Source organism: Arvicanthis niloticus, chromosome 24, assembly GCF_011762505.2.
Source record: "Arvicanthis niloticus isolate mArvNil1 chromosome 24, mArvNil1.pat.X, whole genome shotgun sequence".
Taxonomy (NCBI): domain Eukaryota; kingdom Metazoa; phylum Chordata; class Mammalia; order Rodentia; family Muridae; genus Arvicanthis; species Arvicanthis niloticus.
In genome coordinates this window covers 20407784-20424695 of record NC_133432.1, presented here as the reverse complement: position 1 = coordinate 20424695, position 16912 = coordinate 20407784, and the positions used below count along the sequence as shown (strand labels likewise).

The 16912-nt window shown below is 45.7% G+C and overlaps 1 protein-coding gene across 5 annotated transcripts in view; it reads right to left on the bottom strand.

Annotated features, from left to right (window-relative positions):
- The window catches only part of Crcp (CGRP receptor component), a 41501-nt gene extending 24791 nt beyond the window's left edge, over nt 1-16710 (bottom strand). For 3 of the 5 annotated variants that reach the window (XR_013107075.1, XR_013107076.1, XM_076923037.1), the window contains exons 1-3: nt 12320-12467; nt 2624-2660; nt 377-475 (exon numbers count right to left, since the gene is read on the bottom strand). Coding sequence is in view for 2 of the 5 variants with exons in the window: in XM_076923037.1 (XP_076779152.1) it covers nt 377-475; nt 2624-2660; nt 12320-12327 (144 nt within the window). In the remaining 3 variants the exon portion in view is untranslated. Of the gene's footprint in view, nt 1-376; nt 476-2623; nt 2661-12319; nt 12468-13286; nt 13400-16676 lie in introns of those variants that run through there. The other 2 variants (XM_076923039.1, XM_076923038.1) reach the window with 2 other exon arrangements.
- Between the last annotated feature and the right edge of the window lie 202 nt (nt 16711-16912).

Sequence of the window (16912 nt, the reverse complement as noted above, 5' to 3'; positions counted from 1 at the left end):
TAGACTTGCTGGGATGCTACAAAGTCAACTGCTGCCGAGAGCTGCAGAATCCTGACTCCTAAGCCTACCCAAGACCTGGAACACTCAGGGTTGAGGTTATAACACTAGAGGGCGCCATGCACTGCGGCTACCACCTGCTAACTATCACCAACAAGGAGGGCAAAAAGCTCTAGCACGCTGTAAGAGCTTCCCAGCCTGCCCGCCCACCCGCCTGCACAGGACTCTCAGCCAGGGAGAGAGAAAGGATCCCAGCCAGCTGACTGGACCCCAGACGTGCACCTAGTGTCTACACGGGAGGACAGTTTATTCCTTCCATTTCCCTAAGCAGCAGCCACCCTCCAGGCTGACCAGGTCCTCCCTGGATAGTCAGGCTTACCTCATAGGTGATGGCGTTCAAGTTCTGCTGCCCGGCGCTATGTCTGTTCTTCCCGCTCTCCTTCCGCTGCTCTTTGAGATCTGTTAGTAACTGGAACACCTAGGAAGGGGCACGGGAGATAGTGGTCAGTAGAGTTGAAGATGTGTCTCTTCCAGGTTTAAGTCAGTCAAGTAAGGCCACTTTCTTTCCACAAGCCTGCTTCCCGACAGCTGCTCTAGAGCAAGTGTGACGTCCTAGAACCATCCAACAGCTTTTAGACGCTCTCTTAGCTAAGTCAGTTCAAACTGTCCATTTATCTAAAATACTGGAAAGACAGCTCAGAGATGGCTAACAGCACTTTCTGCTCTTCCAGAGGACCCTCACATCAGTCAGCTCACAACCATCTGTAACTCCAACTCCAGAGGTCATGGCCTCTGTGGGTACATGCGCATACACACACAGACATATTAAAATTAATAATATAATATTATTATTATCTGTAATATAATATGAGTACCTATTATGAGCCAGAACCGCCCTGCTTCTCTGAAGAACCATATTATTATATAGAATAATATATTATTATTAATATAATATTATTAAAAATAAGACCCTTAAAAATATGTGTGGAGTCTACTTAAAAACATCAATCACAGGATTAGCCAGTAAAAGCACTTGCTATCAAACATAGCAACCTGAGTTCAATCCCGGGACCCACATGATAGAAGGAGAGAACCAACTCCCACAAGTCCTCTGTCCTCCATCTGAATGGGCATACACTTCAAATCGAATATAATGTAATTTAATTTTTTAGAAATCATACATCACTAATCCTTTTATCTCAAAGTCTTTATGAGTATTTGAAAGCAAATTTTCCAAAGCTAAATATTTTAAAGGGGCTTTGCTTAATACACAGTCTAGTATAACAATTTCTTCCTCTAACAGAAAAAGCATGAGACAAATGATATAATACAGCATTAAAAAAAATAAGAGCCAAGGATATAGCTCAACAGCAAACCATTGCTTACTCTGTCAGAATCCCTGGGTCCCCAGCATAACAAGAAAAGGGAAGGGAAAAGCAATGGATTCTTAGACAAAGGAGACACAGACACATTACTGCTGGGTTGGAGGCAAGTAGTACTTTACTCCTGTCTCTGAATTTCTATCAGAGATCTGGGGAAACTACAAGCTCATAGATCATTAGCGTACACGTGTGCAACACCCACCCAACAGTCCCCCAATGCCAACAGTCCCCCAACCCCACCACCTTTGAAAAACAGTACCATGAGACCCAATGAACATAATGTTTCCCCCAGTGAAACAAACACCCAAATACTGAACAAAGGCCAAGCAGGACAAAGCTCCTAAAAGCCAATGTTTTGACCAATGAACACTTCCCTCCTGTGGCTAAGCCACAAGTACTCAGGCTGAATCTTTAAAAGTACGCAATATAGCTTACTGAATTAATTCTACAAACACACACACACAGTATACAGCACACACAGAGTACACAGACACAGACAATATACAGCACACAGGGGGAGGGAAGCAGGAGGGAGGGAGGGGCAGAGAGAGAGAGAGAGAGAGAGAGAGAGAGAGAGAGAGAGAATGAGAATGGAGACCCAGCCCTCCTCCAAGGCTGAGCTGGGACAGGGAACGGACAGAGAGTGTACCGCAGCCCTTCTGCATCTGCAGCTGTCTATTAGACGGCTTTGCCAGCAGCAAACCAGACCCAGGCAAAGATGAAGGCAGGTAAAATGTTAATAGCTCCCCTCTCGCCAATCTCCTTCCTCTTTTCCCACTAGCCCTCAAATTATAAATCTGCTCATTCTTTCCAAATTATTCACAATGGTGAGTCAGCTCAACTCTTATTCTCAGAATGAGGGTATCAGCGTCTTTGAGGCCACGGGGGAATCAAAGAGCCGTAGAGAATGGCTATGAGCAAGAGGCTATGCATTTAATAGGAGACTTTTACAGCGGGACTGCACTCTAAAGCAGTAGCCTTCTTCTAGGACATCTCTGCTCTAGACACCCTGGAATTTGCAGAATAATAGTACCTACAGGACCAGAGCCTCCCTGCTTCGCTGAAGAACCATGTGTAGTTCACCAAACTCAGGTCACTACAGGATCCATCAGGGTCCACCTGCCCTGCGTTAAAGCAGAAACTTCAAAGGAGTTCTCATTTCTAAAGAGAATTAACCCAATATCTTCATAAACAGAGGCTAAATTGAAAGAAGAAAATGCGACAGCCCGAGTGAGGGTCCTCACCTCATAGTTACTGAGCAGTGCCGCGTTCGCATCCTTCCTGCAAAAAGAACAGAGGGCTGTCATCAGTTCACACCCATTTCAAGGTTAAGCATCCACAGAGTAAACCCTTTAGTCAATCCCAGCTATCTCATTCGGGAATTCAGAAACATCCTAAAACTTGAAATGCCTAAGCCCTGCCCTGGTTAGCTGGCCCTGCACCAGCAATTTCAGATAAAGACAACTTTCTTTTCCTTTTTCTTTTAATATTACTTATGTGTGTGCATGTGCCTATGAGAGTGTATGCATGTACTACACAGATCTGCAGATGTGCATGCCTGTTGTGTCTATGCCTGAGTGTGCACAGAAGCCAGAAGACGGCACTGAACCCCTCAAAGCTGGAGTCTGCCTAGACTTTTCTCATGGGTGCTGAGATCTCAACTCTGGTTCTTACTATGTAAGCACTGAGCTCCCAGGCTTTTGTTTTTACAGACATAGCATATTACAAATCCATTTCCTCTTGGAAGACTAAGACACAATGTTATCCCAAATCTATGTAGATAAAAGTTGAGGGGTCGGACATCTGGCACAAGTTAGCCACAAGAACACGGAGGCAAGCCCTGGAAGGAACGCCACTCTAGAAGGGTCCATAAGCATCAAGAGCACCAGAAATGCCTGGAGAATCAAGTGCTGATTCGTCCTGAGCCAACATCCTTGTCTCATTACCACCACCAGTCACTGGCATCTTGGACAGCCTGAGTCCTGCCATGTTGACAGAAATGGCCTATGTACTTTAACACTGATGATGTCACCAGGAACTCCAGCAAGGGTCAGGGATCCTGTGAACAAGTCATAGAGATGTCATATACCTAGTTGCTAAAAGCCTGGTATTTCCCCTGTATAACAGCTGATTAAGCAAACTGTTACCAACCCTGTGTGAGCACAGCTTTGGCATAAATAACAACCGATCCACTCCACAGTACTGCATCAGAGATACCTTATCAGTAACGACACAGACCACAAGTGGTCCATTCCACACCAGCCAGCAGAGGACGTATTGCTGTAAGCAGTCTGGAGCCCGTATTCTATGACAATTAAGGACACAGTTTTGAAACCAGACATATATAGGTTTAGATTTCCTCTCTGCTTAGTGTAAGATGTAGATTTATCGGGCCAGTTTCTCCCCAAGCTTACCCCAGCTAAAACAAGATATGGGGATAATTTAGTCCAGCGTGGGGGCTGGAGAGATGCTTAGTGGTTAGGAGCTCTTGCTGCTCTGGTAAAGGACCGGAGTTCAGCTTCCAGCACCTATACCAGACGGCTCACAACTGCCTGTAACTTGTTCTAACACTCTTTTCCAGCACCCAAGGGCACATGCACTGCATGGTGCACAGGCAAACAGACATACACATATACACATAAATATATTTTAAAACAAATTCAAGTGTAACTTGATTCTAAACCCCACACTATCACTGGCTGTGTGAATCTTCTAAAGTGACTTCCTCTCTATAAATAAAGCCCACCTACAATGTGGAGCTTATGCCATATGAATTTGTAAGATCACATAACGGACTTATCTAGGACACTGCATGTGCCTGAGAAATGTCATTGTCGTTACGTTTACATGAGCTCCTAAACTCCTCACTTCAGAAAGACGCTCAGGTAGAATTCAACAACAGAGTTTAAGATTAGGACCTCCATGATTGGAGGCCCTCACTTAAAAAAAAAAAAAAAAAAAAAAAAAAGATTATTTCAGGCTAGAAAGATGGCTTAGTAGTAAGGAACACTAGTTGTTCTTCCAGAGGACCTAGGTTCAATTCCCAACATCTACATGGAGGCTCACAACCATTTGTAATTCCAATTTTAGGGGAATCCTATGCCCTCTTCTGACCTCCAAGGGCACCAGGCATGCACATGGTATGTAGACATACATGTAGACAAAACACCTATGTGCATAAATGTTAAAAAAGATTATATCAACTCTCACTAAAACCTCTTAGGAAGCACAGCATCTCAGAGCTGTGGGCCTGAGCGATGGCTGCTTTCCCTGGTCAATAATCGCAGCAGACTCTCCCACAGCTAACACAGGGGTCAACTTAGGGCTCAAGTCAATAGCACAGTGACGTAAGCACAGAGCAGAGCCAAACAGCTACGATTTCACAAATCTCCTGCTTCATCCCAAAGAAGCTGCACCCAAGTCACAGAGTATTCTATTCAGAAAAAAATCTAACACAAGAAAAATGGTACAGGACTCTGCGGGGAGAGTGCTTGTCTAGCATGCACAAGGGCCTTGGTTCCAAATATACCAGGCATGGCGGCCTGGTAGAGACAGAGGCAAAAATATCAGAAGTTCAATGTCACCCTCAGCTACACAGACTACAAGGCCAAATTGAGTTAAATGAGAGCCTGTTTTTTAAACAAAAACCTAAAAAGTTAAATCAAATCACATCCACTTAGTCAAGAAAAGCAGCCCCCAGGCTTCCTGTTTCTGCCTGAAATTGAGTTACAGTCGCTCTCACTGCTCCTGTGAGATCTCTTCGGGGCCAATGGCTCCAATCTCGAGTCACTGGTATATGTCATTTCCAAATTATATGCCACTCTGTTGCTGGGATCAAGAAATGTGACCTTGGCCATTCCAAGTCACCGCCCAACTACTCAAGCTAGCACAGAAGTGGGCAAGGCGGTGTGTGCTTGTAAGCAGAACATGCCAACGACTGTGGCAAGAGGATTGCATTGGCTATATGGTCTCTCTCTCAGTCTCTCTCTACATCTGTCTCTGTTTCTCTGTCTTTCTCTGTGTCTCTGTTTCTCTCTGTCTCCACCTGTCTCTGTCTGCTTCTGTCTCTATCTCTACCTGTCTCTCTCTGCCTGTCTCTCTGTGTCTCTGTCTCCCTCTGTCTCTCTCTGTGTCTGTTTCTCTTTCTCTACCTATCTCTGTCTCTCTCTCTGTCTCTCTGTCTCTCTCTCTCTCTCTCTCTCTCTCTCTCTCTCTCTCTCTCACACACACACACACACACATAGATGTAAGAGACATAAGAATGTCAGAATCCAACAAACATCATCTGTCTTCTTTAGCAAATACAGAGAGACACAGAGAGAGGAAGGAAGGGAGAGAGGAGGCAATTGGGAATTCTCTTTCACATACAATTTGAAAAGAAAAAAAAAAAAATAGGGTGCCAGGGATTTAGCCCAGGACCTGGCGCATGTTGCTTACCACCACGCTCTCCAGCCCTCCTGCACACTGAGTCTGTGTGAGGACCAAGAGAAGATGCAGACGCTGCACCTTGCAGACAGCCTCTGGCTGGCACAGACCAATTAGTTCATTGCTTTCCAGCCCTTCCCCCACCTTCCCCTCCTTAGTTTTCATTTCTTTTTGTTTTAGGGGACAGTGTCTCACTATGTAGCCCAAGCTGAGCTCTGTACTCATGATTCTCCTGCCTCAGGCATCTGAGTACTAGGAATGTAGTTGTGCACCACCATGCCTGAATGATCTTAAGGCCCAGCCATTCAGCTATATATTCAGATTAAATGCCAAAACACTGTAGGCATGATTTTACTCAGTACAAGGCCAATGCGAGACTGATAGAGGTCAGCGGTGGCGCATGTGCTTAGCAAGTCCTAGCGCCACATCTTCCGCCAGTGGCTGTGCTAACCACCTTTTCCCGTGAAGGCATGCATGAGCTGTACATCTTGGAAATTTCTTTTCTTAAGAATTTTTAATTTATTTATGTGTATGTGTGCATGTGTGTTCAGGTGCCTACGAAGGTCAGAAAAGGGCATAAGATAGCTCAGGGAAGTTACAGGGAGTCACAGGCCACCTGACATGGGTGCTGGGAACAGAACTCAGGTCTTCTCCAAGGACAGCAAATGTTATCCACACAGCCATCTCTCCAGCCCCAAGGGAAATGCGTTCAAAGGCAGTTTTTACCCTCGGTAAGTACAGTTACCACTAGGTTGTTGGGGAAAACACAAAGCAGGAGTAATTTAGGAAGTCAATCAGAGCCCAAACCAGGCATCGGTGGTGACTGCATCCCACGCCACTAGTGGGCGCTCAACTCCATAATCTGACTAAACTAAAACACACATCCATCTCAAGGCCAATGTCACAGGAAAAAACCTAACTGTTCTAGGATAAAGGACATCAAAGGAAGAGTGCAATCAATGCAGCCCTTCACGGTACAGGGAGAAACCCCAGCTAAATGACATTACTGAGGCTGGAAAGATAGCTCAACAGTTAAAAGCACTTGCTCCTCTTGCAGAGATTCCAAGTTTGGTTGCCAGCACCCACATTAGGCATTTCAAAAATACCACCACTACTTCCACCTTCAGGGGATGGAGACACTCACAGACACCCACACACATAGCATACACAGAGACATGCACACACACTATTTTTTTTTTTAATTTTTTTTTAAAAGACAGGGTTTCTCTGCATAGCCCTGGCTGTCCTGGAACTCACTCTGTAAACCAGTCTGGCCCCAAACTCAGATCTGCCTGTCTCTGCCTCCCAAGTGCTGGGATTAAAGGCTTGTACCACCATTGCCTGGCTTAAAATTAAAACTTAAAAAAAAAAATCTTCAAATGACATTATGAAGACAACTGGAACTTTGGGCACGCACTGAATTGACATCAGTGTTAAGTTTTCTAGCTATGATAATAGCATTGTGGTCACTTACAACAATGTCACTTTCCAAGAAGGGATGAAGAAATTGGAGATATGAGTTGGTGGCTAAGGGCACTTTCTGCTCTTCCTAAGAACACACTCTCAGTAACCAGCACCCACATGGTGGCTCACAACCACCTGCACCTCCAGTTCCAAAGGGTCCAATGCCCTCTTCTCACCTCGTGGATGCCAGGCACAAATGCAGTACACATACATGCAGGCAAAACACTCATAGACATGAAATAAATAAATCTAAAAAGGGGTTGATTTTCTATTGTTATTGTTTGGGTTTTTGTTTTTTGTTTTGTTTGTTTTTGACAAAAGGTACAGCTCTGGTTGTCTTAGAACTCACTCTGTAGACCAAGCTGATCTTGAACACGGAAATCTGCCTGCCTCTGCCTGCTGAGTGCTGGGATTAAGGGCGTGCTTCACCACTGCACAGCTTAAAAAGTATTTTTCCAAAGGGTGAAATACTGGCATGTCGTCTGCACGTCTCCAGTGGCTCTGTATGATGTGTGTGGATATGTGTGCATGGAGAGAGAGCTTGTGCAAGACAATATGGCAAATATGTTCCATGCTGAAATTCGAACAAACAGGCCAGCAAGATGTCACTTACTGCCAAGGCTGACAGCCTGAGTTTGATCCTGTGTGGTGGAAAGAGAGAGCTAACTCCCACAAGGTGTCCTCTGACTTCCACATATGTGGTGTGGCACATGTACCCCCGATAAATAAATGTAATTTCTTAAAAGAGTTGTTAACAAGTAAGGCCTCAGTGAGATGCCTCAGCAGGTAAAGGGACCTGCCGCCAAGCCATCACAGGGACCCACAGAGTGGAGGAAAAATCTATTCCCATAAGTTGTCCTCTGACCCCCACACATGCACCAAGACATATACACACACTCACAAATAATTGAAATGCAAAAAATAAATAAATAAATAAATAAATAAAATAAAATAAAGTTGCTAACACATGAGCTACCTCTGGTGGCACCCAGTATAAATCTAGCACCTGTGAGGTAAGGCAGGAGGATCAGAAATCCAAGGCTAGCCTAGGCTTTGAATGATAAGCCTGTCAAAAAAAAAAAAAAAAAAAAAAAAAAAAAAAAAGCTGGGTCATGAAGTCACAGTTGTTATCTCAGCATTTGGAAGGAGGAGGCGGGATCGCCCCAGCTCACTCAGATGGTGTCTTTTCATTTTGTTTTTGTGATAGGCTCACACTAGGTAACACAAACTGGCCTGGAACCTGTGGCTGCCCTCAACTTTGTGATCCTCCTGCCACCACTCCTAAGTGCTAGGACAATGAACCTGGCCCCAAGTGAATTTTACAGACTGTGGCGTCTGTGCCGTAGGTGGGCAGTTACTCAGTGTCCTCGAGCCACTCCTTAGTGAACTGAAGCTGGCTTAGTATCTGAAATTTACCCTGCGGTTTGCTGAGTGTGCTGGATCAGTTCAATGGAAGTAAACAAGCACTTTGGAAAACAGAATTCTGAATACACAGAACAAAATGATCTATTGACAGTCTTTCCTTAAAAGCACACACAAATGCACACAAAAAAAGTGAGTAGTGCCTATTGATTGCCACACACTTGACTTAGGAACGGGATGACGAATGGAATTGCTAAACTTCTCTAAGCTTGAGAAACGTGCCATCAATTCATGTTCTGAAAAGCTACCCTTTGATACAAGGAAACGGAAAGCGTCAAAGTCAATGAACACGTCACCAGAGTCTCCCTCCGACCTCACAGCCAGCCAACAGGCACTCTCGTCCTAAGCCTATTGCTGGTTTGTGATGCATCTGTTGCTTCTCTTTTCTAAGTCTCCATATTGCTAGCTGTAAAAGGAAGACAATGTCCCTTTTCCCAACTCTGACCATATAGTAGAGCATATACTCAAAGGTACAGGGGGCTGCAGAGACCGCTCAGCAGTTAAGAGCTGGTACTGCTCATGCAGAGGACCTCAGTTTGAATCCCGGCACCCACATCAGGTGGCTGGCAATGACCAGTAACGCCAGCTCCAGCGGGAATCTGACGCCCTCTTCTGGACTCCAAGAGCACTGCACTCACATGCATAAACCCACAGACAAACACATAGACACACATAATAAAAAATAATTTTAGCTGGGCAGTGGTAGTGCATGACTTTAACCCCAGTATGTGGGAAGCAGAGGCAAACAGATCTCTTGACTTTGAGGCTAGCCTGGTCTAGAGAGTGAATTACAGAAGAAACATAGTGAATTACATAGGGAAACTATGTCTCAAAAACAAATTTTTTTAAAGCCTTAAGAAAAAGGGCCGGGCGTGGTGGCGCACGCCTTTAATCCCAGCACTTGGGAGGCAGAGGCAGGCAGATTTCTGAGTTCGAGGCCAGCCTGGTCTACAGAGTGAGCTCCAGGACAGCCAGGGTTACACAGAGAAACCCTGTCTCGAAAAACAAAACAAAACAAAACAAAACAAAACAAAACAAAAAAAAAAAAAGAAAAGAAAAAAGGGGGTTGGGGAGTGTGTGTGTCATGAGCTTGGAATGTAGCCCAGTTAGCAGAGAGCTTTCCTAACATGCACAGCCCTGAGCCCCATCCCCAGTGCTACATAAACAGGGCATGGTGTCATATACCAGCAAGAACAGCACTGGGAGAGTAGAGGCAGGAGGATCAGAAAAGCTCAAGGTTCTCCTAAGTACATAGTGAGTTCAAGGCTAACCTTGGATACATGAGACCCTACCATAGGAAAAAAAGAGAAAAAAAATAGGTAACAGACTGTCTAATGACTGGAAAGGAAGATAAATTTTTGATGTAAACAACCCAAAAAAAAATGACAAAGGGTCAGAAACATTTTGAGGAACCGTCATCATAAATATGATTAGTGACAGAGAATGCTGAAAAATGTCCCAAGATGATGCATGAAAGTGCTCAACATCTGGACACCAGCAAGAGAAGAGGAGGGGCAAGAAAAGGATGCCAAGCAGCAGGATGTAGGAGGAGAGCCAGGGTCGTGTTAGAGAGCTGACGATTTCCATGGTTTCTGGCAGCAGCTACCCAGACATGGAGAAAGTTGAACCAGACAGCCTGAGCTACACAATGAGAGACCCCCCCCCCCATCTCAAAGACCGAAGGGCTAATCTAATGTGGCTTGAGGTGAAGACAGGACTTCAGAATTCCATCATCCTCAGCTAAATAGCAAGTTCAAAGCCAGTCTGGGGTACTTAAAACTTTGTCTCAAAAAAAGTCTGACCAACTGTAGTATGTATAACAACGGAGCAGAAGACAAAGAAACATGAATGATAATAACACAATTTAGGTATGCCAGCTGTGTGTATATAAAGTCTGCAGGTGGAGTAGATGCAAAAACTTCTATTTGCCCATCAAAAAATATTTCTTTAAAAACGTGTGGAAAAATAAACTGTTAGGGTGGCTCTGTTGTTGGAAGAGTGACTGTCCAGCATGTTCCGTTCCCTTCCATCCCAACAGCACACTATGATAATGGGGGTAAGTGTGGCTTAGTGGTAAAGCACTTGCCTAGCATCCCTAGGTTCTATCCCCAGCACCACACAATAATAGTGATAATAATGGTTTGGACAGTGTCTGCCATTCAGTGGTACCTGCCAAGCATGTGCAAGATCATGGGTACCATCCCAGCATCACAAAAGGATGACCATAATGATGAGGAGAAGGAAGAAGAGGCTAGCCCAACAACAGCTGAGGATATAGCTCAGAAATCTGCCTAGTTGCTAGGTAGTGGCAGCACACGCCTTTAGTTCCAGCACTCAGGAGACAGAGGCAGGTGGATATCTGAGTTCAAGGCCAGCCTGGTCTAAAGAACATGTTCCAGAGCTCTACAGAAAAACCTTGTGTTGGGGGAGGGGGAAGAAAACTTTGCCTAGTTTCCTGGTTGGTCTTAACTATCACTTTAAAACAGCCTAGAATCAACTAAAGGAGAAGCCTCAATGACAAACTGTCTTTTATCAGGTTGGCCTATGGGCCTGTCCATGAGAGATTGTCTTGATTCTTAAAGGATGCAGGAAGGTACAGCCTGGCCAACTGATGGTGGCACAGGCCTTTAATCCCAGCACTTGGGAGGCAGAAGCAGGCCTATCTCTGTGAGTTCAAGGCCAGCCTGGTCTACAGAGCTAGTTCCAGGACAGCCAGAGCTACACAGAGAAACACTGACTCCAAGCCCCGCCCCCCAAAAAATAAATAAAAATAAAGGAAGCTATACAGACCACTGAAGGTGCCACCATCTATGGGTAGGTTCTTTAGGGCTATATAAAGAAGTTAGAAAACACCAGAGGGAAATCAAGAGAGCAGAGTACTTGAGCTGTTTCTGAAACTTCGGTTTCCTGCCTTGAGTTCTGGCCCTGACTTCCTTCAATGATAGACTGTATCCTAGAAGTATAAGTTGTAATAACCCCCTTTTTGCCCCTAAATTGCTTTTGGTCATGGTGTTTGTCATAGCAACAGAAAGAAAACTAGCACACCCAGTATGTTCACGACCCTGGTTACCATCCGTAATTTCCAAAGTAACGATGGTGATAACCGGTGGCGATGCAGTCAGTGGCAAAGCCTTTGCCTAGCAAAGTCCTGGGTACCACTGTACCGCTTCCATCATTACAAAACGACGATGGTGATGGCGATGGTTAGGGATGTGACTCAGTAGTAAAGTGTTGTCCTAGCATATGCAAAGCCCACATCACAAAATGGTGATTATGACTGGGACGCATCTCAGAATCACACTACTTCCAAAGCACGTGCAAGGTCTTGGGTTTCATTCCCAGAACCAGAAAGAAAAAAAAAGAAAAGAAAAGAAAAGAAAAGAAAAGAAAAGAAAAGAAAAGTTCTCTATGCTTCCAACATTCTCCTCCCCAAAATATGTGGGAGGGGAGCGGGTTCCCACACCAGTAGGGTCCCTCCCCTGCCGCCCCACCTCCAGGTACTTCCGGCCCGTGCACCCCGCCCACCCGTCCTGCGCGCCGGATCGTCCTGGGAGCCGGTCCGGAGGTCTAGCCGCCAGCGGCCTCACGGTCCCCAGCTGATCCCAGTTTCCCCTGGATGTGTCGCTTACACTTCCATGTGGCCTCTGCCTCGTCGTACGCAACCGCTGGAGAAGAACCTCACGTTGCGTCGGCGCCGCTCTGCTCACCGGCTCTGTGCGTGTGTGTGACGCAAGGCACTCTGGGACTGCCGTGATGCATGCCGGGATTGCTGCAGGGCACGCCCGGGTCCTCCTTAATTATAGGTGCCCTTACCCCGGTCTAATTTCAGCTTGTCAGGCGTTTTCATAGTGTAGGTTTTGTTAGGGTGTGCCTTGGCCGCGTTAAAAATCCCTAAACAGGGTATGCTGGCTCACACCTGTAATCCTGTAAACTAGAGAGGCTGAGGCAGGAGAATTAGGAGTTTCTGGCCAGCCTGAGCTACATAATGACTTTCAAGCCATCCTGGGCTATCTGAGACCTTGTGTTAAAGCAAAAAACAAAACAAAACAAAAAAAAAACCAACAACAACAACACAAACAAACAAAAAACCGGAAGCCAGGCATGATAGTACAAGCCTCTAATTCCAGCAAGGGGGAAAGAGGGCGGCAGGGAAACCCAGACTTGAAAGACAGAGACAGAGCTGGAGAGGTGGTTTAAGCACTTAGGAGGCTGAGGAAGGTGGGATGCCTTGAGTTTGAAGACAGCTTGGGCAACATGATGAGTTCTAGTCAACTTAGGCTATGTAGAGATCCTTTTTCCCATACAACCGTTAAAATTTGAGAGGGGAAGACAGATTTTCATTACGTAGCCTTTTAAACTCAGAGGTCCGCCTGCTTCTCTCCTCCAGTGCTGAGATTAAAGGTGTGAGCCACCACTGCTCAGCCATGTTAAAATGGTTTGCAGGTGATTATGTCTGAGCAGTTTATTAGAAGGGGGGGGGGTCTGATATGTTGGCACATGTCTGTAGTCCTTCCACTTTGGAGATGGAGGCAGGAAAATGCATTTTTCATAGTCATGTTCAGCTACATGGGGAGTTCAAGGCCACGCTAGACTCACCTGTGTTCAACAAGTACATCCAAGAATGATGGTTTATGTCTATAATCATAGTTCAGAAAGCCAAGGCAGAAAAATTAGTTCAAAGAGGCCAGCCTGGGGCACATAGTAAGACCCTGTTTGAAAATAATAAGAAAAAAAATAAAACAAAATTAAAAATCATCAAGTAAATAAAATCTCATTCCAGTCCCAGCTGACATAAGACTGAAGGTGGTCCCCTGTGCCTGTCTTGAACAGATTGGGTCCACAATGGTGTTCATGGTGTTAGTCACTCAACAATCTTAAGAGTGATTGCCCCCTGGGCGCTGGTGATTCGGATATGAACAATACACACTCTCCAAGCTAGCTGACAGTCCAGTTGGGGGACCAGATCAGAGCATAAATAACTATGACACACTGTGTTTAGTTAGACTCTAGCATAGACAGGGGAATGACTAACAAGGACAGAGAGGCGTCCCAAAGCCAGGAGTGTTTGAGGTGCGTGGAGAGAAGATCCTTCAAAACCAAGGCTTCAGAGATAGACTCGTGAAAGACAGGCTGGTACCTCAGAGAGCCCTGCCATAAAATGGTTTAAAGATGAATGCAAGTAGGGGAATTGGCTGGCACCCATGTTTCAATGGCATCCACCTAGGCACCTGTGCAGTGAACTCAACCTCTCTGATACATCAGCAAACGTCCTGAACTACCTGGCTTTGGTTGGAGTTTGTTTGTTTTGAGTCAAGGTCTTCAGGAGCCCAGGCTGGCCTCAGACTGGCTATGTAGCTAAGGCTTCCCTTGAACCCGCTATCCTCCTGTCTCCACCTCCCAAGCAGTGCCAGGGGTGCTTGAGACACACTTCCTCCCTGAGCTGCAATGCCAGCCTTTCCTTGTCAGGCGTTTGTTTTCATCCCAAGGACTGGAAAGGCAAGGGATGGACATGTGAGGTTGGAGGCAATCGTGTTAGCCAGTTGTTCATTAGTGTGATCCCTCGGTTACTTAGCCTCTGACTAGCCAGATCTTGGAGCGCTTTCCTGGGCCGATGTTATGTTTTTCTTGAGATGCTAGATAACAGTGCCTAGCCTTCACACTTCCTGCCTCGGTGTCTTTAGGCAAATCACTCCTTTTCTCCCAAACTCTCCTCACCTGGAAGAGATGGGTGATTATCAGGGCCAGGGCCACCTTCTAGATGTGCTCGTGAGAATTTAAAAAGGTTAGCCATATAAAATATTTAACACAGTACCTACAATACTCTTAGAACTCAAGATACTCTACACAACACATGTCCATCCAGGCCTTGGAAGGCTAAGGCAGGAGCATGTCATATTTTTGGCCAGCATGAACAACACAGAGAATTCCAGTCTACCTATATAGGGAGTTCTTGCCTCAGCACACACAACAAAACAAATAATGGAAATATTCACGATTGTTGATCCTTTTTAATTCCAGTCATATAGAGGTGATACCTCAGTGGGCAGTGGTGGTGCACACCTTGAGTCCCAGCACCCGGGAGGCAGAGGCAGGCAGATCTGTGAGTTCGAGGCCAGCCTGGTCTACAGAGTGAGTTCCAGGATAGCCAGGGCTACACAGAACCTGACTCGAAAAACCAAAAAAGAGAAAGAAAAGTGTGTGGGTGGGGGGGGGGGAAGAAGACAGACAGACAGACAGACAGACAGACAGACAGAGGATGCCTCCAGTTAACTCTCCTAAATATTTTTCATTCATTTTTTTAAATTTGACACAGGGTTTCATATAGCCTAGTCCCCCCCTTGAACTCACGTATGTAGCTGAGGATAGACCTGGAACTCCTGACCCTGCTTCCACCTCCCAGGGGCTGGGATTGCAGACATGAGTCACTATGCTAGTTTTAAGCAGTATTGAGAATCAAACCATGTGTGCTAAACGAGCAGTCTACCAACTGCGTCCCAAGGCTTCTCCTAAGGTTTCTTAGACTTTATCTCTGGGTAAGAATCAGAGCTTGAGGTTTCCTAGGGTGATGCTCACAGGATGAATTAAGACTCTCTATTCCTCTTGCTCTGAGAGAGCTCTACCCTGAGCCACGCCACCAGCTCCTCACTGGGAGGATTTAGGCAGGCACTCTAATGCCGAACCAAACTCCAAATCCTTCCTGGGTGATTGGAGACAAGTATTCACTGCTGGGCCATGCCCCCCAGCTCCCCATTGCATAGATTCTAAGCAAGTGTGTTGCCCAGCTGCCCCACGTTTTGGGGGCCAAAAATGTTGAGAACCACTCTACCCCATGCTTGGGGGCCAAAATGTCATGGACCGCTCTATCAGTATTGGAACCCACACTGCCAAAAGCCTTGGGGGCTAAGTTGTTAGAGCCCACACTGTCCCAAGCTGCTCCTGTCCACGGGTCGGGGTTCAGCAAGAGAGTGATGACGGACTCGAAGAATGGAGACTAGATAGAGTGTGATTCAATCCTGTTTATTCTTCAGTTTCTCTTCTTCTCTCCAAGTCCCTAGTTCCTAGTACCAAGTCTCAAGTCCTAATTCCTAGTTCCTCTGTAATAAATCTCAAATCCTAATCTCTGTTCCAAGTTGCTAGTCTCTTTCCCAATTCCAAGTTACCTGACTCAAGTCTCAAGTCTCAAGTCTCAAGTCTCAAGTACTCTTCCAAGTACAAGTGTCTAATCCCTAGTTGCCTGTCTCGAGTACAAGTGCCTACCCCAAGTGCCTAATACTTAATAATTTCTTCTGTCTGCCTCTCTTTTATATGTCTCACTTCTAAGCCACGCCTCTAAGTCACACCCTTAAGTCACGCCCTTAGGTCTTATCCCTAAATCATACCTTTAAGTCTCACACATCCAAGGGAAGATCCTGGGTATCTAAAACAATATGTTATCAGAGTGTGCTCAGCTGTTGTAGGCTGTTGTAATCAAGTCTCTTGTCAGGGTATATGGCTCAAGATGGCTGCAAGGATGATAGCCACCTTCTGTCGGCTCCCCACACAAGTGCTCCATTTCTGAGCCATGCCAAAGGTCTTAGGCATTTACTGTTGTCTAGGTCTGTTGGCAATGAATCTGAAAACTTGTTTCTTTATAAGGCACGGAAGTTTGACTGAAGTCCTGCATTGTGTGATTACTCCAGTAACTACTGAGCATGGTCCCTGAGTGCTCCCAGTCCCATCTTGGCTATCTCTAGCATATCTGGTCTGTTGGTGATCAAAAATCTCCATAGTCCACAAAGGGCTGTAGGGATGGCTCCGTGGTGGTTAAGAGGACACATTGCTCTTGCAGAGACTCCAGTTTCAGTTTCCAACTCCGATACAGTGGCTCACAGTTATCTCTAACTCCTGTTCCGTGGATGCTGACCTGCTCTTCTGACTGCCATTGGCGCCAGGAATATAAGTAATGTACATACATACATGCATCCTCCATGCTAGACACACTCATACCTGGTCTCCACAGTGGCCCGCTGCCCACTCTTCTTCCGGCCATGTTTCCGTGCTGATTTCGGGTAAGCTCAGACCTTCTGCTTTGAGAATGAATGGGATAGACTGAAGGAAGCACTGAGTATTAACCCTCAGTTGCCTGTTAGGATCCCCTTTCTACACTCTCTAGAGAATACCAACTACATCCCGACTTTTAGGGTGGGTTTTTTTAGTGCTTTTTTTTTTCTTTGTACATTTTT